This window comes from Peromyscus leucopus, chromosome 5 (genome assembly GCF_004664715.2).
Source record: "Peromyscus leucopus breed LL Stock chromosome 5, UCI_PerLeu_2.1, whole genome shotgun sequence".
In the NCBI taxonomy this organism is placed as follows: domain Eukaryota; kingdom Metazoa; phylum Chordata; class Mammalia; order Rodentia; family Cricetidae; genus Peromyscus; species Peromyscus leucopus.
In genome coordinates this window covers 119797959-119819884 of record NC_051067.1, presented here as the reverse complement: position 1 = coordinate 119819884, position 21926 = coordinate 119797959, and the positions used below count along the sequence as shown (strand labels likewise).

The following is a 21926-nucleotide window of genomic DNA, read 5'->3' as shown; positions in this document are numbered from 1 at the left end:
AGGCAGAGGCAGGCAGATCTCTGAGTTCAAGGCCAGCCTGGTCTACAGAGTGAGATGGGGGGGGGGGGGTGCATCCTCACAAGCTTCAGACCTGCACCTGTGACAGGCCCTGCAACCTCTGCCCCTCCAGTCATTCAGTCTTCCAGAGCCACTCCCTGTGGTAGTTCAAGATCGATGCCCACCTGAGTCCGAAGAGGCAGACAGCGGATGGAGAACTCGGCCGCCAGGGCTCTTTACACATGAACAGGCAGCCAAGGCCCTGCGGCCTGGCTCTCCCTGCTAGTTTGCTAGTTTGACTGAAGTGTTCAGAGACCCCAGAGGAAGAGGTGCATTACAACCGAGCATGCAGGGAGCTGGCTGGCTCCCGCTGACTCTGCCAGGCTGGAACGGATTCAGTAAGACCGCCAACCTTTCCCAGCACACGGGACCCACCCTCAAGAGTCAAAGCCAAGGGTTCAAAGGCAGAACCCGCTAGGGCCTACTGAGTTTCCTGAGTGTGATTTGTTTGTTTGTTTGTTGTTATTGTTTGCTTGCTTCCTGGTTTGGTTTGGTTTCTAGCTTTTGCTTTTTCAAGACAAGGCTTCTCTGTGTTCAGCCCTGGCTGTCCTGGAACTCACTCTGTAGAAGCTGGCTGACCTCAAACTCAGAGATCCGCCTGCCTCTGCCTCCAGAGTGCTGCCGGGTCTAAAGGTGTGCGTCACCACCGCCAGCTTGGATGAGATTTTTCAATGCTCAGTGGAATATAATCCTTAGCCGTCAGGGTTTGTGGTCATTCGGTCACTCTGTTTTTCAGGTTACAGATGTGAGGTAGCCAAGGTCACCCCATTTATTGGGAAGGTTGTGGAGCCTTAGCCAGGGGCCGCACCTGTCTGACTGCAGATGACCCCCATGGGACAGAGGCCACATGCATTTTCCTTGATAGTCTCTTTACCAGACAGTGCCAAGATGCCACAAATTAAAAAAAAAAATAAAAAAACATTTAAGGGGCAAGGAGTGCCAACCTTGAAACTCCAGACTTGGATAAAAGAAGAAATATTTCACCACAGCCCAGAAGACTAAACAGGGCTCTGCAGGCCCAGAAAGCTGCACAGATAAATCGTGGCTTCCCTTGCCTGCAGAACTCCAAAGGGAAGCCTTGAGCTTTCGCTCCTAATGAAATGCCCTGTCGTTCACATGTTTACCTCCACTCGCAGCTCTGTGGCCTGAAGCCACGCTGTCTAAATTACGGACACCAGGAAAATGCACACGTGCGAAGCCTCATCTGCATGCCTGCACGGTCATCTTTACCATTGGGCTGGCGTAAAGATTCAGACATCTAGGCTCGGAACATCCCAGAACCCCCTTCAGTGGGCAGGCTGTGCCCCCTCCTCCCCCTGCTGTGATTGTGAGCAGGACGAACCCTAAGTGGGTGGGTCAGGACAGAAGGTAAATGGACAGTTAGCCAGCTTCCTGGTCTCCAGGAAGGCACAGGGATGGGGGCGTATGCCAGCCTCGTCTTCATCTACTGCTTTGTTTGAGGGCATATGTGGTACCTGGCAGGAAATACCTGCTGAGCATCATTTATCCCTCACAAGCCTGGCATGGAGGGGGGGGGTGTCATCATTCCCAGTCGGGCAGATGGGGCTCAGGGAAGTCATGTCACCTGATCCTAGCCAAAACCAGGAAGTAGTATAACTAGGATTTGAGCCCGGATCTGTGCAGTACTGCTGTGCAATGTCTTAAAAGCATTCAGTGTGGCTAGGTAGTAGTGGCTCACGCCTTTAATCCCAGCACTTGGGAGGCAGAAGCAAGTGAATCTCTGGGAGTTCGAGGCCAGCCTGGTTTACAGAGCTAGTTCTAGGACAGCCAGGGGTACACAGAGAAACTCTGTCTCCAAAATCGAACAAACAAACAAACAAAAGCATTTGTGTGTATACAGGTACTCAGGCACGTGCACACGTGTGGGTGTGCATGCGTGCAAGCGCATGTGTGTCTACGTGCCCGTGGAGGTCAGAGGTCAATGCCAGGTATATTCTTCAATCATTTCTCCACCATATTTTTTGAGGTAAGGTCTTTCATTGAACTAGTTCTGCTCCACTGGCTGGGCCAAGTGAGCCTCAGGGATCCTCCTGTCTCCTTCCCAGTGCTGGGATCACAGGTGTAAGCCACTGTGCCAATTTTCACATGGGTGCTGGGGCTCGAACTCAGGTCCTCACACTTGCAGAGCAAGTAGGTACACTGCCAACCGAAGTTATCTCCCCAGCCCCCCGACATCCAACTTAACTCAAAATCACCTCTTAGCAACCACCACCATGGCAGGAAATCTGTGCAACCCCAGGGGGTCATTCAGTGACTCTGGGCAGTGGTTTCTTAGTCCACACTGTAAGAAATTGAACACTGAGTCTAATACTGATTAATCGTGGCTGTGTCTGGGTTCACCGGGAAGACCGGACACACAAGAATTGATTAGTAATGTCTACTGCAGGCCAAGGGACAAGTATCAGCATGTGTCACATCTGTGTCACTCCAGAGCTGGATGACCTGCAGGTTCTCTTCCAACTCCAACCAGCTCTGAGTCTAGCCATCAAAAGAAAAAGGGGGAAAGGGAAGAACAGAAAACAGACAGACATGTTCCAACACAGATGTCGGCCCATTCCAGCAAAATGTAAGCTGTAAGCCAGGAAGTGGAAGACACATCTGCTGTCCTCATACCCAGCAAGAGGACTGGAAACGGCAAGTGCTTGGGTTTGCCTGGTGTGGCCTTGGCTATCTGGCCCCCCCACCTATAAGTGCACAACCGTTCGAAAGGACCTTCTGGATCAACCACGGCCAGACATCTCTGCTTCCCACCACCTAGGATGATCACAGTAATTGATGCACTAGAACATCCAAGGTCTCAACAAACAAGGACTGCTGTTCCCATCACTGGCATCAACACTACCATTTTTCTTCGGAGAGGTAAATGTTGGTGTAAGCCCAGGACACACTCAGCAGCACTACGCCCGTTCACTGACCACACACTCTAACAAGAAGGGACCTGAAACCAACTTCATGTTCTGCAAGCTCCTGGTATCCCCAGGAGGACACAGAGGCTAGACACAAAATGGCGTGAATTTGAAGATATTTAAACAAAGGACAGGAGACATGAATGTGTGGGTGGTCTAGAAGGGAAAAGCAGAGATGTCTTCTGCCCAGGAAGACCAGCCCTCTCTCTCTGTCACGGACAGAGTTTCCTGAGACAAAAGACATCCAGTGAGAAAATCCCAGGGTGGTCCCAGAATCCAGGAAGGACCTGATAATGGAGAGCCTCGAAGCAGCTCCTGGGAGAGTACATGGAGAATGGAGGATGGGCTATCAGGAACAGATGAGGGACAGTCAGGACAGGAATCCGAGTTCTCCCAGGCCAGCCAGGGGCCACCTGTGAGAAGGCTCCTCAGCAGGGCTCAGAAGAGACTCAGTGCCCAGCACTCATCCTACAGGAAGAAGAGGATCTTCCCTCTCTGAAGGAAGAGGCCACCGAATGTTACTGGTATGCTAGACTCAAGAGTTCTCTGAATCCACCAAGGCCACTGAGCTTGGATTACAGGGTTGACAGGTTAAAGAAGTAGCCCCCTGCACCTGGCAGTGACCCAACACTGAGCAAGGCTAAGATGACCCCCCCACACACACACACACAGAGACAGACAGACACACACAGACACACAGAAACAGAAACAGAGAGACAGAAGGAGGGAATAGAGTAGCTTCCCAGTGGCCCCTGTAGGAAGCAGGTAGTCTAGACACAGCAGCCCCAGGTTATTAGGGCATCCAAAGCAGAGCGCCTGGTCTGCAGGGGGAGTCGGTCCATCAGACAGACCCAGGTGCATAGAGGGACTCCCAGCAGCTTTCTCCTGCTCATATGCTCTGACTGAGGCCACCGCTCTGACCCAACACATGTGTCACAAGCAATACCGTTTAGAAAATAAAAACAACTTTCAATTCTGTTTTTAAATCATATTTTCTAAGATCAAAATCTTATTTACCAAGTACTGCTGCTGAAAGCTAAGGTAGAAGCCATGGAGATGTCTTAATGCTCCAACTCCATGCTGTGCAAGCCAGAGACTTGGTGGTGGGGATCAAAACTGGAACAAGGAGCTAGGGTCCCAGCGTGGTCTCGCGCACATACCCTACAGGAGTCTTTTGGCCCCAAGGCCACCAGACAGGGCAGGACCCTCCAAGAAAACTGGGGGTTTTGTTTGTTTGTTTTTGTTGTTGTTTTTGTTTTTTTGGTTTTGAGACAGGATTTCTCTGTGTAGCCCCGGCTGTCCTGGAACTCGCTATGTAGACCAGGCTGGTCTTGAACTCAGCGATCCACCTGCCTCTGCCTCCCAAGTGCTGGGATTAAAGGTGGTGGGCCACCACAGCTGGCTCAAGATTTTTCTCTCTCTCTCTTCACAACCTGAGCCCCAACAAGTGACTACATTCACTCAAAGGCCTGGGCTGAACCTGGCATCCATGGGTGAGAGAACCCCAAAACTACCTTCAGATTCACCCACCCATAGAACATAGTGTGTGATTCTGGTGTGGGGCAAAGGGGAATAGCCACGGCACTGGAGGAAGTGAGTGGCAATGGTACACCCTTAAGAAGCATTGACCCGGGAGGGGGGAGAACAAGGGAATTCATGGCTGACATGTAAAATTAAATTATAAAATAAAATTAAAAAAAAAAAAAAAAGAAGCACTGACCACAGCACAGGCCCTTACTCTCCCCACCCTGGGTGGTGGGCTCTACCTTCCCCCAGCAGCAGGGGGTGGCGACATCTGAGCTAGGTCCTCCATATTGAGATGAGCTCACGCAAAAGGTGGCAATCTAAAATAACACAGGCACTTGCAAACTTCTCCCACCTCACCGAGAAGTGCGTCTTTCAGGGCAGCCCTCGCTAGAGTGGGCAGGGTGTCCAATTATTCACAGGGCACTCTGGGCTCCCAGACCACATACCCAGAAGAGATCCTGGCTGTCAGGAAGATCTGCACAAATGTCAATTCATCCCACGAAGGGTACCAACAAGACAGACCAGAGGAACAAATCCCAAGTCTAGCTCGATGAGGCATTATTCTTCCTTAGAGGTAGAATAGGTGACCCCCAAACAGCCGCATCAACCAAAGAGTCCCACTCCAGTATGGATAACTTCCCCAAGGCTGCGTAGGTGGAGTCCGCCTATAGTTAATGTCCCACATGTTTTACACTCCAACATCTCCAGAGACCCTGGCAGTCAGGGCACAGGAGGGGTGATGTCCAGAATCCCACATGAGGGATGGTGGCGTCCCTGTACTCTTCCATAAGGGAATGCCAATAAGCAGATCTCCTGAGAGTCTCCTTCAGGTAACCACACCTTCCCTGATAAGATGGGAAGGGCCATGCCACGTCCAGAGGACAGAGGTCCAGGGCCATCTTCATGCAAGGCTATTCTCTGGCTGGGCAGGAAGGGCCCTACCCAGGGGCAACAGGCAGAGGCTGAAGTCCTCCAGTGGCAGGTCTCCTGGACACGCCCTGAGAGTAGCTACAACCCAGGGGACGACCCCAGAAGATTCTCTGCATGGCTCTAAGATGCCCCACTTTGTATGGAGCCTACTGGCAGGACCCACCCACAACTCCAAAAGCTTCCCTTTGCTCTCTTTTCTCCATGTGGTTCAATTATCCTTCAAAGACATAGGACTCACCGGGTGCTGGTGGCACAGGCCTTTAATCCCAGCACTGGGGAGGCAGAGCCAGGCGGATCTCTGGTTCGAGCCAGCCTGGTCTACAGAGTGAGATCCAGGACAGACACCAAAACCCAAAACTACACAGAGAAACCCTGTCTCGAAGAAAAAAAAAAACAGGAAAAAAAAGTCCTGAGTCATCAGCCAAGGCAGGAACAGCAGTGGGTCACAGGGAAGAATCTAGGGTAGGTGGCTTGCTAACACTCTGCCAGCCTGGATTCCCTCCTGGGTTCTTGGCTCCTTACTACATGGGAAAAGGGGCTGACTCTCCTGCACCCACAGTTCCCGTGACTCCCTGGAGACAGTACTGAAGAAACAAGGTGACTGGGGTGAGGATAAGAAGGCCCAGCGCTGCCATGGGCAGCGACTTCTCCAGAATATGGGAATTCATAGACGGGGTGATGATAACCTGTGAGGAAGCCAAATGGCTCTCAATCAATCATGGGTGCTATGTTCAGTAGGGAAGGGAACGTGAGGCAACGCCTAGTGTGAGCAGCGTGCAGGTCAAGGCCAGAGATGCTGCTCAACAGAGTATATACACGGGACGGGTCTTACGCCACAGCTGATTGGGCCCCATGACAAGAGTGGCCAAATGAGACCCCTTGAGTTGGCATGTGACCACCGCTTAGCAGATGGTAAACACTCAAGGGACTTAACCTTAGTGACAAGACACCAAGATACATAGGGGCCAATGCTGGGCTCTGTGTCACTGACAGTCATGTGAACCCATGTGGAAGGGAGAAAATGGAATTCCTTGCTACACAGAGCAGAGGTGGTTCTCCCAACATGGGAGTCATGGCTCCCTGCAGGGTGGTAGGGCTGAGGGGAAGGTTTTTCTTCCTCTATTTCATAAGACTGTCCTCAACTATGTGTTGTTATTAAAGCAGGAAAGTGGACAGCTGGTAAAGAGGGTGATCAAGAGAGGGCTCCCCAGACCACCTACAAGGCAAGAGTCACCTACAAGGCAAGAGTCACCTACAAGGCAAGAGTCACCTACAAGGCAAGAGTCATCTACAAGGCAAGAGTCATCTACAAGGCAAGAGTCATCTACAAGGGAGCATGCCCCATTACAAGCAGGCAAGATGACCCTAAAAGGCTATCAGAGATCAGAGTGGTTGACAGAAATTCTGGGCAGAACAAAGAAGTTAGAAGTACCAAAGCCCATGGGATCCCTGAGGGTAGAGACCCTGAGGGTAAAGAGGGAAGTAGGGTACCACTCCATGGCCACTAACCAGCATGCTGGTATTGGCTAATACATCAGGGTCAGCTGGAATGGGGCAGCCCTTAAGGCCAATTCAGGTGATAGACTGAGGCGCTATGAGGTTAAGCTGAGTGGCTGTCCCCAGAGCAACAAGGGGCAGCCAAGACACAAGCTACCTGCCTGTGTCTACTGAGATGGGTCTTCAGAAAGCTATCTGGGTGACGGATTCAGTCTCTGGTGTCTCCAGGGCCCCTCTCCACCCGGGTGCAGCCCCCTGCTCTGCCCACATAATCCTCTTTAATACAGTCCCTTATGTTATGGAGACCCCCCCAACCATAAAACCATGTCGTTGCTACTTCATAACTGTCATTTTTCTACTGCTATGAACCGTGATGTCTGAGAGGCAGGATATCTTGATATGGGAGACCCCGAGGGGGTCGTGACCCACAGGCTGACAGCCGTTGCTCTAGAGCCCCGCTCACCAGCCACACATAGTGATGCTCCTGAGATGTTCATCTGTAAAACGGGCACCACCTCACAGCGGTCATGAAGACTGGGGAACTCTTTTATTGGAAGGGGTTGGAGCGATAAGGCACATGGTAAGCAGTGTGTAAGGGAAGCTGCTGTTACCGGTACCTTGTTGGTGACTCAGCCCTTGCTGTCAGGATCCTATGGAGTCACGGTGGCATCTGGAGGCCACTGATTTGGAAGCCACGTTGCCTGATTATAGCCTTAATCTCTCAAGAGACGCTCACTCTGTAAGCACAGTACCAGGAGCGTTCGCTGAAGTCTCCCCTCCTGCCTTATGGGACTGCTGCAAAGTTAAGTGTTCAAATACGAAAGACAAAGAGACCCTAGAGGAAGTTATCAGTACCACCTGGATCACTGTCTGCCATCTTGAGTGTGCTCTTGGGCTCTGTGATCTGCCTGGCTTACTAGATCCCCCAGCCCAGCAGCAGTTATCACCTGCCCACCCCTGAAGAGAGCCTGTTGCAGACTGGCGAACCCTGATGAACCAAGAACCAGCCAGAGCAAAACAAGACCTTGTTCCCCTTTGTAACAGGCAGCCCTGCCCCCACTGCCAGCCACCCCTCTGAACTTCCTCTACTGTGGGACACAAAGCAGAGACACCCTCGGTCACCTGCAAAGTGCCTGTCCATCCTCTGGCTTTGGATGGAGCCCCACAGGGCTGGCCTGGACCTCCCTTCCTCCCAGGCCTCAAAGAGGGACAGGAAGGGAGGTCGGGGAGCTATGCATGGTGCCTCACACTGTGGTGGGAGTTCTTCAAGCACACCGTAGGTAGCAGGCGGGGATCTCCAAGATCTCCAGATCTCCAGCTGCTGCCCCTATGGCCGGAGAGGCACAAGTGCTGCAGGGCTATGGAGAGCCGGAGGCGCAAACATTCCTCAGTGGCGTGGCCACCCCCTTTCAACAGGAGAGGACTCCCAGCTAGGGAGTAAACAGCGCCATGTATTCATCCACCCCTAAGGAGGAAGTCGACTGGGAAACACTGCCTCAGTCTCCCCAGCTGTAAAACAGAGGGTAACTGTAACTGACAAGGCTGTGAGAGTCATTAACGACCAATGTGGAGTGGCCTCTGCCTGGTCACTACTGTACCTAATTTCCTGACCCTGGTGACTCAGACATGCCTGGAGTCCCCAATCTCTGTATGTAAGTAAACCCTACCTGCCCAGTAAAGCAGCCGTCAGGGCTCCCCCACTCCAACCCTCGGACGAGCTTCCCCAGATCACATCTCATCTATCCCTCTCTCTCTCACACTTGTGCACAGGGTTGTGCTACCCACAACCACATGGCCTCCTAAAATGTGCCACTGCCCCTCCAACCTTAGCCCTGGCTCACCTGTCCTTCTGTCCACTCTGACCACCAGCCTTTCCTCTACCACTTCCAATCCCACCACAAAGGCCTCCCTAAGGCTGGGGAGATGGCAAGGTGAGGGGAAGCGCTAGCCTCGTAAGGCGGACAACGTGAGTTAGATCCCCAGAAGCCACATTTAAAAAAAAAAAAAAAAAACGCTGGATGAGAGAGACACTGTGCATCTGTAATCCCAGCACTCAAGAGAGACACTGTGCATCTGTAATCCCAGCACTCAAGAGAGACACTGTGCATCTGTAATCCCAGCACTCAAGGGGGGACAGGAGAACCGCCTGGAAGCTTGCAGGGCAGCTACCCTGGAGTGTGCACGCCCTGCATCGGAAACAAGGTAAACAAGCAAGCCGACCCCTCAAAAAGGCTGTGCCCTGACCACACGTGCCACGGCACATTCATACATGCACACGCACAGGCAGGCAAAATAATCGTTATTGATAAGATATTTAAAAAAGATTTAATTAAATAAACAAAGGGTCTTCCTAAAGCCACCTGCTTGCAAGATAGCCAACACTCTTCCCCCAGACTCCAAGAGGAGGAGCAAACCTCCAAAGACATGTACTCCGCCGCTGCTCACCCCACACTGTACAATGACTTAGGCACAGCCAGCCCTTTTGGAGAGAAGACTATGGTGGCCTTCTCCGGTGTGCTCCCTTGACAGGGACAGTACCTGCGGTACCTCCTCTCTGTGAGCACAGTACCCGGAGCACTCACTCTCTAAGTGACTGTCTTAAGTACCCATTGTGAGCACAGTACTTTGCGGTACTCACGCTGATTATACAGTACCTAGGGTACTTCCTCTTCATGGGCATGGTACCTAGAGCACTCACTCACTCTCTAAGTGACTGTGTTAAGTACTCACTGTGAACAAAGTACCTGGGGTACTTCCTCTCTGTGAGCACAGTACCTGAAACACTCACTTTCTAAGTGCCTTAAGTACTCACTGTGAGCACGGTACCTGGGTAGAACTCACTCTCTAAATGAGTGTCTTTTTTTTTTTTTTTTTTTTTTTTTTTTTTTTTGGTTTTTTTCCAGATAGGGTTTCTTGATGTTGCTTTGGAACTCGCTCTGTAGACCAGGCTGGCCTCGAACCCACAGAGATCCACCTGCCTCTGCCTCCCGAGTGTAGGGATTAAAGGCGTGTGCCACTACCACCCAGCTCTAAGTGAGTGTCTTAAATACTCACTATGAGCACAGTACTTGTGGTACTCAGGCTGATTACACAGTAACTAGCAATCAGTTCAGACTCACACCTGATTCTGCCTCCTGACTGACCCTTCTTCCTCCCAGCTCATGAAAACCACCTGGAGGCATAGGCTCACTCTGAAAGCCAAGTGAGTGCGATGCCCACACACACCAGGTAAATGACAACGGTCACTGCTCCCTGAACATCTTGCTCTACACATCTTCCAGCAGGCTTCCTTCCCTCCACGGTTCCTCACCAGAGAACAGCAAATTCCAAGCCTAACAGCGGCCTCCAAGAGATTGGTCCTTTTCATTCTAAGGGGCTGCGCTGCCTGTGCCTTGGGGACCTCAAGGCCACTGTTGCATGCCACTCCTCAGGGGCTCCCTTCTTCCTAAGTATCATCTATTTTGTTTTGTTAGTTTGTTTTCATTTGCTTGTTTGAGACAGGATCTCTCTGTAGCTCAGGCTGGCCTAAAACTTCCTGTGTAGCCTAGGCTGGCCTCAAACTAGTGATCCTCCTGCCTCAGACTCCCAAATGCTGAGACCACAGATACACTCCACCACAGCAGCACCAAGACACACCTCTAAAGCACATTTCCCAGCCTCACCTGGACTCTGGTGTGGTCCTGGCCCTCTTCTTGCCCCGCCCCCATCCCCACAGAGGACCTAAAGGAGGCCCAGGCTGGAAAAAAGTACAAAGGAGACCTAAGAGATAAGTCAGGCAGTGTCTCGCCAGAGATTCCCCGGGACTGTGATGAGCAAGAAGAAACCACTGCCTGCAGCCAGGAGGCCTCTTGGTGGAGGGGGCTGTTTGTTACACAGCTAATCTGCCCTGGCTGACACATCCTCTAGCTGGGCCTTTATTCAATCAGCCTGGCCAGGGAGCCAGAGTGGGAAGCAGAGAAGCCAGGCCTGCTGTCTTTAGCTATTCTTGATGTCTCGAGAGTCCAGGACTGCCTCAGGACACTCACAAAAACCAACACAAGTCCAGGTGTTTGCTCCCCACAGGTGACCTCTCCGGAGTGAGACCTAGGGAGCCCAGCCCCAGCAAGCACCTGCTTCCCGGCCCATTGCTACAGGCCCGCCCACCTGCAGACTGGAGGAGCCAGCTCACCTGCCTGGTTCCACAGCCTAATTCTCACTGCTGATAACAGCCAAGAAAACAAGAGGGCGAAGGCCAGGATGGGAGGCGACTGTGGGCACCCCCACTGCTGAGTCACCTCAGGGGTCTTTGGGGTGCCTCGCTTCCCATCAGCCCACCCCCACCTGCAAAGCCAGCGGGGACTCCGGGGACTCTAAAGCCTGGGATCCTTGGAACCTGGTTATTCAACCAAGGGAGTTGGCTTTTAAAAAAACATTCTGCCAGGCTGGGTAATTTAAGACCCTCTCAGAGCATTAAGACAAAGCTGTTCTTCACTCTTCATTCGAAAGAAGCTGGTTTTCAAAAGGAAAGGGAAAAAGGGAGGTGGAGAGGGAGGGAAGGAGAGAGGAACTAGAATGAAACTTCCGGGGACAAGCAATAGCCTATTTGCCTAGCATCTTGAACATTCTAAATGCTTGCTGAAAAAAAATAATATATATATATATATATATATATATATATATATATATATATATATTTGAGACAGGGTCTCACTATGTAGTCCAGGCTAGCCTCAAAACCAGTATCAATCCTTCTGCCTCAACCTCCTGAGTGCTAAGATGACATGGTTTAAAAAAAAAATAAACAATAAATAAATAAACCAGTCCGCTGGAGAGGAGAGGAAAGTGAACACTGGGCGTTTATTAAATGCCAGCCAGGTGCTTTCTTAAATTCCCTCTGGCCTCAGGGCCTGTGCATTTACCCTGTCCCCCCACCTGAAAAGCCCTTCCCCCAGATAGTGACGCTACACCTTCCCTGACCTCCAGACTCCTTGCTTACTAGTCTGACTAGCCTGCTGTCTTCCAAGCACCCAGAGCCGTGGGATTTCTCTACTGAATGAATACCTGCCTCCCGTAACCCCGACATCATGAAGGAAGTCCTCACAACCCCCCCTCTACGGATAAGGCAAGTCATCCGGGAAGCTGCAGGATTCCAGATCACCTGTCTGATGTCAAGTCTGTGTCACCGTCTCGTCTCCTCCCGGTTCTCTCCCCATACACAGCACATCTTACCCATGGCAGAGGTGAGGAGGTGGATCCTTAAGACAGGAACAATTTCAACCCCAGAAATTTCTGCTTTGCCACCCCCCTCAGTCTGGAGATTATACAAATCATATAGAGCAGGCACCTCTGGTTAGGGCTCTATGGGCAGGGAGGAAAGTGTCCTTTTCAAAGGTATACCGACCCCTCCACACCCTAGGGAGGGACACACTGGGTACCTGTTCATCAGAATAAGGAGAGAGGAAGAGAAATCCTCACTCCCCCTTTCTCTACTATGGGGCTTAGCCACCTGGCTTCCATCCTGAGGAAAACAGGAAGTCTGAAGGCAGGGAAAAAAAAAAACCAAGGCTCTCAGTTGGAGCAGCCCAGACCCCTGTCCTGAGAGTGGAGATGAATGTAGCTGGCACTCTCTTCCCTCAGCTTGGTGGTAGGGCTGGCTGGGTTCCCCTGTGGGAACCCACTTCCTGGTGACTTTCTGCCAGACTGATGCATGCCCCCGACTCCCCGAGAAAGCAGGCAAACACTGAAACTGTTAAAACAGGTACAATTCCGCTTATAAAAATGGGAAGTGCCTTGTTCATAACAGCCAACAACTGAGACAGAGGAAATGCCCAGCAACAGAGGAACTGGTCTGCCCACCACATTAGTACAGTACACTTCAAGATGGGAAAGTTACGAAGCAGTGAGAAAAGAACGGGGCAGTCACACGTGTGTGGATCTGAAGTGAACTCCAAACACAGCCTCCAAGGACTAGGAGTAACAACGCAGAACCGTTTCTTCATGTTCAGAAAACAGGCTACAGGTTTTACCTTGAAAGAGGACCACCGAGGATTCTGGGAGCATGAGGTAAGGCTGCAGCCTCTTCCCACACTTTGGATACATGTGGTAAAAAGTGCACGATGATTCCATTACACACACACACACACACACACACGTAGTATATATGTTGGGGATTTTCAAGCACCCCTTGAGAAATTCTAAAATGCCCACTGCCTCCTATTCAGTGCTTCTGCAGACACCCCTAACTTACTGAAGTGCTCAGTGTACCTCAGGTGACGGCCCCTCTTTTTAAATAGCCAAGATCTAGCTGGGCAGTGGTGGTGCACACCTTTAATCCCAGCACTTGGGAGGCAAAGCCTGGTGGGATCTCTGTAAGTTCCAGGCCAGCCTGGTCTACAGAGGGAGATCCAGGACAGGCACCAAAACTACACAGAGAAACCCTGTCTCAAAAAAAAAAAAAAAAAAAAAAAAAAATTGCAAAGATCTTTCCTTTAAATAAAATTTTTTTTTAAGCCAGGCAGTGGTGGCGCACGCCTTTAATCCCAGCACTTGGGAGGCAGAGGCAGGCGGATCTCTGTGAGTTCGAGGCCAGCCTGGTCTACAGAGTGAGTTCCAGGACCACCAAAACTACACAGAGAAACCCCGCCACAAAAAAAGGAGAGAGAGAGAGACAGACAGACAGACAGACAGACAGAGAGAAAGAATCCTTTTTGGTGTAGGGAGTAGGAGACATGTTCATGTGTGTGGAGGTCAAGACAGCTTATGGAAGTCTCTCCTTCCACCCCGTGGTCCCCAAGGGTTGTATTGGGGTAGTGGGGCTTGGCAGCATCCTGCCTTTAAGTGCTCAGCCATCTCGGCTGCCCATAATCCTTCCATTTCTACAGAGCTCACTCAGGGGACTCACGCCGTAGAAACTGTTTCTGACTCTGCTGGCCGTCCTGCTACCCGGTGTTCACCAGAACCAGCGTCAACATCTCAACTGTCACCATAATAAGTGAGACGCAATTGTCACCCTACACGTGGAGACAAAGCAAGGCCCCTCAGGGAAAGCAAGCTGCCCAAAGTTACACAGCCCGGAAGTTGCAACCTCAGGCTCCAGCCCTGCTGCACGTGACTACAGTAAAACCCGAGTTTGTTCTGCCCCACGGCGGGGACACGGAAGGCTAGGCTGCCCGGCTCTGTCTCATTTAATCCTTTAATCAAAGGCGTAACTAGTCCATCTCAAATATCCATTCCGATGAAATACCAGGCTGGTCCCCTTGGAGAGCACAAGGGGGAGGCGGCCAGCAGTGGGGTACCCTGGGGCACTTTGCCTTTGGGATGATTCAGCTTCTGTGCTCCCCACCAAATGCCCCCAACAAAGTCCTTTCCCTCTACCAACTGAGCAAACAGGACCATACACAAGCCACCCTGGGTCCCCAAAACCAGACTCTTAGCACAAGACTCCCTCCCTTGTGGCCTGGTAGGACAGAGTACATTGCCGCACAGCAAAACACCCATCACCTGGAAGGGCATCGGGAGCCCGACAGAGCATCTCTCCTCAAAATGCACGGACTTCCTAGAGCCCGTGGAAGGCAGGCCACACCACCTGGTCACAGAGAATGCTGTATGCTTGCTCCTGCCTGCGCCATCCCTGCTGCCCCCATCTCTGAACACACAACTATCTACAAAACAAATCTGATGCACTCCAAAATCTACTTGTGACATAAAAAAAAAAAGTGCTTACTAAATGCCAGAATCATAAACGGAAGGAAGAATGGGCACACAGAAGAAGGACCTATATGGCAAAATAGAAAAACCTTAGCACACAAGCACCCTGTGTAGGGTGTACACCGATGGGGTCCCTGGGGACTGGAGGGTTTCATTCTCAAGGAAAAGATCCCAGCACCTGGAGGTGACACTTAGCTACACCGTAGCTCTCAGAAGCGGTTTTTTGTTGTTGCTGTTGTTGTTGAAACAAATTCCAAGTTCACAGGATGGATGCTCAGATACTACAGAGGGGGTTAAAAAAAAAAAGCCCCGGACAGAAACGAAGGTGGCTTCTGTTCACCCGACCAGATTCCCGGAGACATTGCAGCCCAGCAGCCGTGGAGACAATGCAAGCGGCAGGCAGCCCTGGAGGAACGTGGTTCCAGAATAAAGAAGGCTACCCCGTCCCCTGGTGTCCGAATCCCTGCGCGGTAAACCCAGGAAGGACCTGGGGGATTAGATCCACCATTCTGAAACCGTGGGCCTCCGTCGTCATCGTCTTTTTGGTTTTTGTTTTGTTCTGTTTTGTTTTCAACGGTGACAAGAAATGAAAGGTAAGGTGCCTTTCTGTACTTCTTTGGCTCAGGGGAGACAAAGGCTACATGTAGACAAAAGACAAACACGGTCTAGCAGGTGATCAAATTCAGCCGAGCCACGAATGGCAAGATGGATTCCTGTCCTCCCCAACAGGAACACGTCCACAAAAGCCTGGGCTGGCTGCCGATTTCAACCTATAACACACACGCGGGGTGGGCAGCCACCCCTGAGTCCAGAAAGATCCCAGGGATGGGGAAGTGTAAATGAGGAAAAAGAATCCTCTTTCGGGCGGGCGTGGGCAGGCAGGGCCCTTCCCCAAGAAGGTGCGGCCTCTGCCTCCCAGGAGGTACCCCCCCCCTCCGCACGACCCCTCCCACGGAAGCTGGGGAGCTTCCTCTTTGTTGACAAGCATTCTGGTTCCAAAGGATCCAAAGTCTCCTAGGCCCACCAAACCTGGCCTATGTCAGGCAGGCTGTTGCTTCTGCCAGGGTTTAATCAGTAACCGGCCTCGTAGACAGCAGCGCGGGGCAGGCCCTGACCTGACCCCACTGAGGGCAAAGTTTACAGCCAGGTCAGGGGAGGGGTGTCAGGTTCCATGGCACCAGATTCCTGTTCGGGTCTCCCTCCCCAGGGAACCAAGAGATTTCCACACTGTGTCACCAGCTGGAGACCCATGCCAGGAGGGACCAGGAGACCCCAGAAATTTGGCTTAGAGATACCCTAGCCTGGTGCAGCTGGGGTCCAAGCCTCTCAAATCTGTCATGATTCAGGTAACTGAATCCGTGTAGACTCAGTGGATGGTTTGGCCAAAAAGGAGTGGTGTCTTTGTTGACTGGTTTGAATCCCAGATCAGTCACTCTGGGTCCCGTTCCTGAAGCCCACACAATTAACCGGATAATCCCCAGACAGTTCTGAACAGGGCTTCCTAGGAGCAACATACACTTCAGCGCTCTGCGAGACATGCTTCTACATGGGCAACTCGAGGCTGGGCTATAGTGGCTGCAGAGGGTTTTCTGGGAATGAACTGCACTCACATCCACCTTTGTTTCATTTGAGCAAATATTTCTCAACAGCGTGGTTGGGCCGCACTATAAAATGCAGACAGGTTACATAATGCCCAGGCCTCAGGGAGCCCCGAGGAGAGGCTCCTCCACTTGCCAAGGAGTGGACACCACCGACATCTCAACACGGGACAAGATCCATAGCAGCAAACCCTAACCCCACCTCTGGTCTGGAGGCTCCAGGCCCTGGTGGCCACACCTCCATCCACACAGGCCCTAGGGGTAGGGGAGCCACACACCTCCACTAGAGGCCTCCACTGGAGGCCCCCATTGACGCCCCCACAAAGCCAACGCTCCACTGAAGGAATTCCCTCGTACCAGGTGAAGAAAGGGAAGGGCAGGATTATGGCAGCCTGTGAGACACTTCCTCCCAGTTCCTTAGTCCCTATTTTCTATCAGAGAACAAGGCTCTGCCAAGACCCAACTTGCTCCTTAGATAACCTAGGGCCACACGAAGGACTCAGGTGTTCCTCAGAGGCAGCCCCCAGACCTCAGCTGGCCAAGGATAGAAGAGGCCCTGGCTGCTAGAGACTCTTGGGCCTGAGTCCTTTCTGACTCTCTCAAATAGACAGACCTCTTGAGCAGCCAGGGAAAGTAGGGAGCCCTCTTGTCTCCAGAGCTTGCCTCTCCCAAAGCAGGAAGATCAAGCTAGCCACACCATGACGGTGCCCTGGAAGACCAGGGAATGTCCTGTCCTTCCTACAGCAGGTCACTATCCCTCTCAACTACTGTCCTTCCCCTGACAACTCCTCTGCATTTGGAAGGATGGCTGGAAAAAGAACAGAGCCTAATAAAGGACCCCCCAGCCCCCGCCCAGCTCAACTCAGGCAGGTAATAATGCTAAAACCAGACTTAGGGGCTCCAGAGCCCAGGGAAGGTTACCAACCACCTCTGGGACGCGAAAGCCCCAGGACTGGCCAATCAAATGAAAATCAAGGCCGAGGCCTATGACTCAAAAGAGGGTTTAAGAACACACACCACCGATCTGGGAGAAGACTGGGCCGCCTCCGGCAACCCTCAATCCTCCCGGGGACAAAGTCTGCAGTTACTGCACCAGCATGCCCAGAAGAGGATAGAAAAAAAAAAAAAAAATAGGTGCTTTAAGCACATCAGACCCAAAATTCAGAATAAAAGTCCTCATATGCCACAGTGCTCTCAAGGGTGGGTAGGGGATCGAGACTCAAGGAGTACAGAGTCTAGGCTAACTTTTCCCCCTCCCATTCTTAGGAGCATGTGTCACAGCCTGTGACACACCACCAAGGGAACATGGATGCCGAGGAAATGTCTACACACGCTACACATTTGTGGCATGCATGTAAGCAACACCCTGTTTCCTGGCTGGGCTTTCTTGGCACAGGTGTGAGCAGGCAGTGGATTCTACCCTTTCCCATGGTGTTTAGTAAACACCATGGAGCCTGCCATGGGGGGACGTGTACATTCTAGACAAGAAGGGGGCCCTTACAAAGATGGGTCCCCAAGCGCCAAGCCAAGGCCCAGCCAGAGCCTGTATTTGAAACTGCCCTTGTTGGAAAACACAAAGCATCCTGTTTAGGCCCTGCCCACCGCCCCCACTCCCCCTCCTCGACCCCACCACAGCTGTCTGTCCCCAGGAGGAAGAAGGCCACCATTTGCAGATTCGATTTCCGAAAGCAACTAGTAAGATCCTCCTTTCTCCATCTCATCCAGCTGACCCGGCCCTGGCCACACAGCAAAAAAACTAACAAAACAGGACGCAGCCACAAAACATGCTTACACACGCTCCACAGACAACGCAAGGGCAGGCTGGGTAGCCCAGCTTCTACTACCCAGAGAACTCGACTACCCCAGGGCCTGAGCGGGTCCGGGTCCTGGACCTCGACCCCCTCCCCCTCCAACCTCCCAACGTGCGAAAGAGGTTTTCAGAAAGGGCAGGCACCCGGTTTTGCCTTGCCAGGCCGGGCAGAAAAAAGAATAAAGGAAAGCCAAAGCAAGCGCAGGAGTTGCTTTCTGGAAATTGTTGGCGCTGGGGGGTTGGGGAGGGGTGGTTTACGGTTTTTATGGAGGAGAGGGCTGTGTTTTGTTTTCCCCCTGTAGCTCAAATCCAGATGGGCAACGAGTTCGGAAACGGAACAACACACCACTACCCGAGGGCCCAGTCTAAGGTTCACCCCGGGGTCCCAGCCATCGGAAACGCAGGCGCTCTGGCAAAAAGTCCCCAAGCACTCAGTCCGGGTGGGCTAAGTGTCCAGGACACGAAGAAGGGCTCCCCAGCCTGCACTGGAGGATCAGGTCTGGAGGTTCCAGCCCAGCTCCGCGCGCAGGCCGGGGCCCCGGGGGCCGCACGCTCGGGGGCAGCCAGCGGGGGTGCCTCGGTCCCGGGGGACCCCAGCTTGGGGAGCTCCACGGCCACGCAGGGCCACTCACCGTGGCGGATGCCAAGCTGTTGTCGGCCAGCGTTAGGTGGTGCGGCTCCCAGCGCCTCAGAAATTTGGAGGTGAGGATCTTGCTGAGAAAGGTCCGAGGGTGCCGGATGACACAGACCTGAATGTCGCCCTCCTGCAGCAGCTTGTACCTCATCCCGTTGCACAGCAGCAGGGCCCGGCGGCAAGGCACGGCGCCCATCACCTTGGTGCCCTCGGGGCCCGACACGTCGCTCCCTAGCAGCGGCTTGGTCTCCTCGATCTGCCGGGGGTCGCCGCCGCCCGAGCTGCTCGTCACATCCATGGCCGCGCCGGGGCGGGGGCCGCGCGCGCGATCGCGGCTGGCGTGGGGCCGGGCCGGCGGGGCCCCCGCGGAGGGCCCGCACCCCCCCACCGCCGGGAAGGTGGGGGGGCGTGGGCTGGGGGCGCCCCGCGGGGACGAACGGGAGCGCGCGGGGGCGGGCGGGTGCGCGCGGGGCGCTTCCTGGGCTGCTTCCTTCTAGCTGCTGGGGCGCATGCCGGCGCGAACGGGTTGGCGACTGCGGCGCGGGCGGCGGGCGATCGCGGGGCGCAGAGAGGATCGGGTCCTCGGGGGTTGGGGGCGGCGCCGGGGACGGCGGGCGCGGGCGTGTCTCGGCCTCGCGCGGGCGCGCTGTGCGGTGCGTGTGTCCGCGTCCGTCCGCTAGTGTGTGCTGCGGGCGGGGGCCGCGCCGGCTGCCGGGGAGATTGCGGGAGGCTGGCGCGCGCGATTGGTCCCCGCGGGGTCATGTGCCCGCCCTCTGACGTCAATGGCGGCAACAGCGGCTTCGGCCTCCCCGGGGCGGGCGGAGTCCGGGATGGGCCGGGCCCCGGGCGGGGACTTGGAGGCGGGCGCGGCCCGACGGGAGCGGCAGCCTCTGGGGAGGGGGCCAGGGCTGGGCGAGCCTCGACAGTCCCCGCGCCGCGCCCCGGAATGTGGGCAGTATGCAGGGGGACGTCACGCGGGCCGCGCCCCCGAGAGTGCACAACCGAGCCCTGCGCCCCTAGCCACCCCACCATCCTGGGCTGGGTTGGGCTTGGGAAATAAATTCTGCCCCATGATCGAGAGGATGCAGACCAGTGCTTCCCCTTCCCAGTCCAAGGCTGAACTGAAAGCTGGGGTGCTGCCCACTGCACCACTGAGACCGCCTCCCCAATTCAAACTGCTTCCCCAAGGATGGCCAGATTGGGCCATAGGACAGTTTCTTGAAACTGAAATTGATCGCGCCCCCCAGTCCCCCAAACACACAGAGAACTATGTATGGTGGGTAGAACACCATTACAACCCCAGCACTCACGGGACTGAGGCAGGAGGATTGCTGTGAGCTTAAGGCCAGTTTGAGCTACATAGTAAATTTCAGGACCTTCAAAACAGCAAGCCCTGTCTCAAAAATTTTTTTTTGTTTTAAGTAGCACTGGGGGTGTATCTCAGTTGCCAGTAGTGTTTGCCTAGCATGCATAAAATCCTAAACTGGATCCACAAAGTGTCATGTGCCTGTAATCCCAGCAATAGGGAGGTGGAGGCAAGAGGATTTTAGTTCAAGGTCATCTTTGGCTGTGAGTTCAAGGCCAACCTGGAGTACATATCTCAAAAAAACAAAACAAAACTTAAATTCCTTTAAAAAGAAAATATCGCCGGGCGGTGGTGGCTCACAACTTTAATCCCTGCACTCAGGAGGCAGAGCCAGGCAGATCTCTGTGAGTTTGAAGCCAGCCTGGGCTACAGAGCAAGATCCAGGACAGGCACCAGAAGTACACAGAGAAACCCTGTCTCAAAAAAAAAAAGAAAAGAAAAAAGGAAAAGAAAAAAAATCCCCTCCCTCATCTGAGAATAGTCCTTACTGAATTCCTCTCCTCTAGTCTTTGATGCCTCCTGGCCTTTTCTTGGAGTCCTTCGTGGGAGCCAGCATCCTGAACACAGGCTCCCTCCTAGGATCTCAGGTAACAAAGCTCCCAAAGTGATCTAGCCTCCCTGTATTCCACCCACAACTCAGGCAGCTCCAGAGTCTCACACTGACCCTGGATGGCTCTGGTCCTCAGTCCCCCACCTGCCTAGGAGAGAATCCTATCAAATGAACCAGTGTGACAGCTTGGAAACAAAACAGGCCCCCTTCTATCATTGCTGGCAAGGAGCACCAGAGCTCTTCCATGGGACTTTCTCATCTCCAGCCTCCTATACATCATACCTCTAAACCCTGAAGCAGGGCTGGGGAGAGGCAAAACGGCTTGCTGTGCAAGAATAAAGACCTGATGCCTGGTGGTGATGGCACACACCTTTAATCCAAGCACTCGGGAGGCAGAGGCAGGCGGATCTCTGTGAGTTCAAAGCCAGCCTGGTCTACAGCATAAGATCCAGGACAGGCATCAAAACTACACAGAAAAACCCTGTCTCAAGAAAAAAAAAAAAAGAATTAAGACCTGAGTTCAAATCCTCAGAATTCACAAACAGGAACTCAGTAACATGTGTCTGTAATCCTAGCACTCCTACTGCAAAATGGAAACAGAGTCAAGAAAAACCCCAGAAGTTCAAGGGCCAAGCTAGCCTGGCATTCACTGGCAAAACTGGAGACCCTGTCTCAAACAAGATGGAAAGCAACAACTAATACCCAGGATTGTCCTCTGACCTCTACACCAGTGCTATGGCATGCGCATGCCTGCATTCACTCATGAATATGCACACAAATGTTTTACACACACACACACACACACACACACACACACACACACACACACCCCCCGCAACTCTCTACCTTCTTGTTAAGTGAGGGTCCCATGTGTTCAGCCTATGTTGAACTGTATGGTGAATGCCACAGAAAGTCCTTAGAGTCCTTGAGATGGTACTACTCACACATACCCCTCCTAAGAACAGCCATCAAGGTCTGGGGAGAGGGAAGGACTGGTCTCAGCCTGCCTCCCTCACTAAATAAAACACTTAGCCAGTTGTGGTAGCACAAGTGTATAAGCCCAGCACTTACGAAGGCTAAGGCTGGAGGACCACAAGTTAGAGGCCAGCCTGAGCTACATGTCTTATTCCATCTGTACAGGAGATGGACAAAACTGTTCTCTGTGCCCCATGGCAGACACTGTTAGGTTGGAAACTGGAAATGCATTACCTCCCCACAATTTACTGGCATCTCACTTGAGTGCCAAACTTCAACAGGCAATAAAGGAAAAAGCCCTTAGTCCCCACCCCTTGATAGAAATACAGGTGTGGAGGATGGTGGTGGTCAAAATCCCTTCAGCCTGTT

The 21926-nt window shown here is 52.9% G+C and overlaps 1 protein-coding gene and 1 long non-coding RNA gene across 2 annotated transcripts in view; one reads left to right on the top strand and one right to left on the bottom strand.

Annotated features, from left to right (window-relative positions):
- Positions 1-19342, bottom strand: part of LOC114697456 (c-Maf inducing protein) — a 199007-nt gene extending 179665 nt beyond the window's left edge. The window contains exon 1 of the mRNA XM_028875715.2: positions 18665-19342. Coding sequence (XP_028731548.1) covers positions 18665-18964 — 300 coding nt within the window. The 5' untranslated portion in view covers positions 18965-19342. The remainder of the gene's footprint in view (positions 1-18664) is intronic.
- Positions 17436-18231, top strand: LOC119088087. Its single transcript, XR_005091676.1, has 2 exons — positions 17436-17576; positions 17872-18231. It is a non-coding gene; the product is annotated as an uncharacterized LOC119088087 (long non-coding RNA).
- Positions 19343-21926: the final 2584 nt, after the last annotated feature.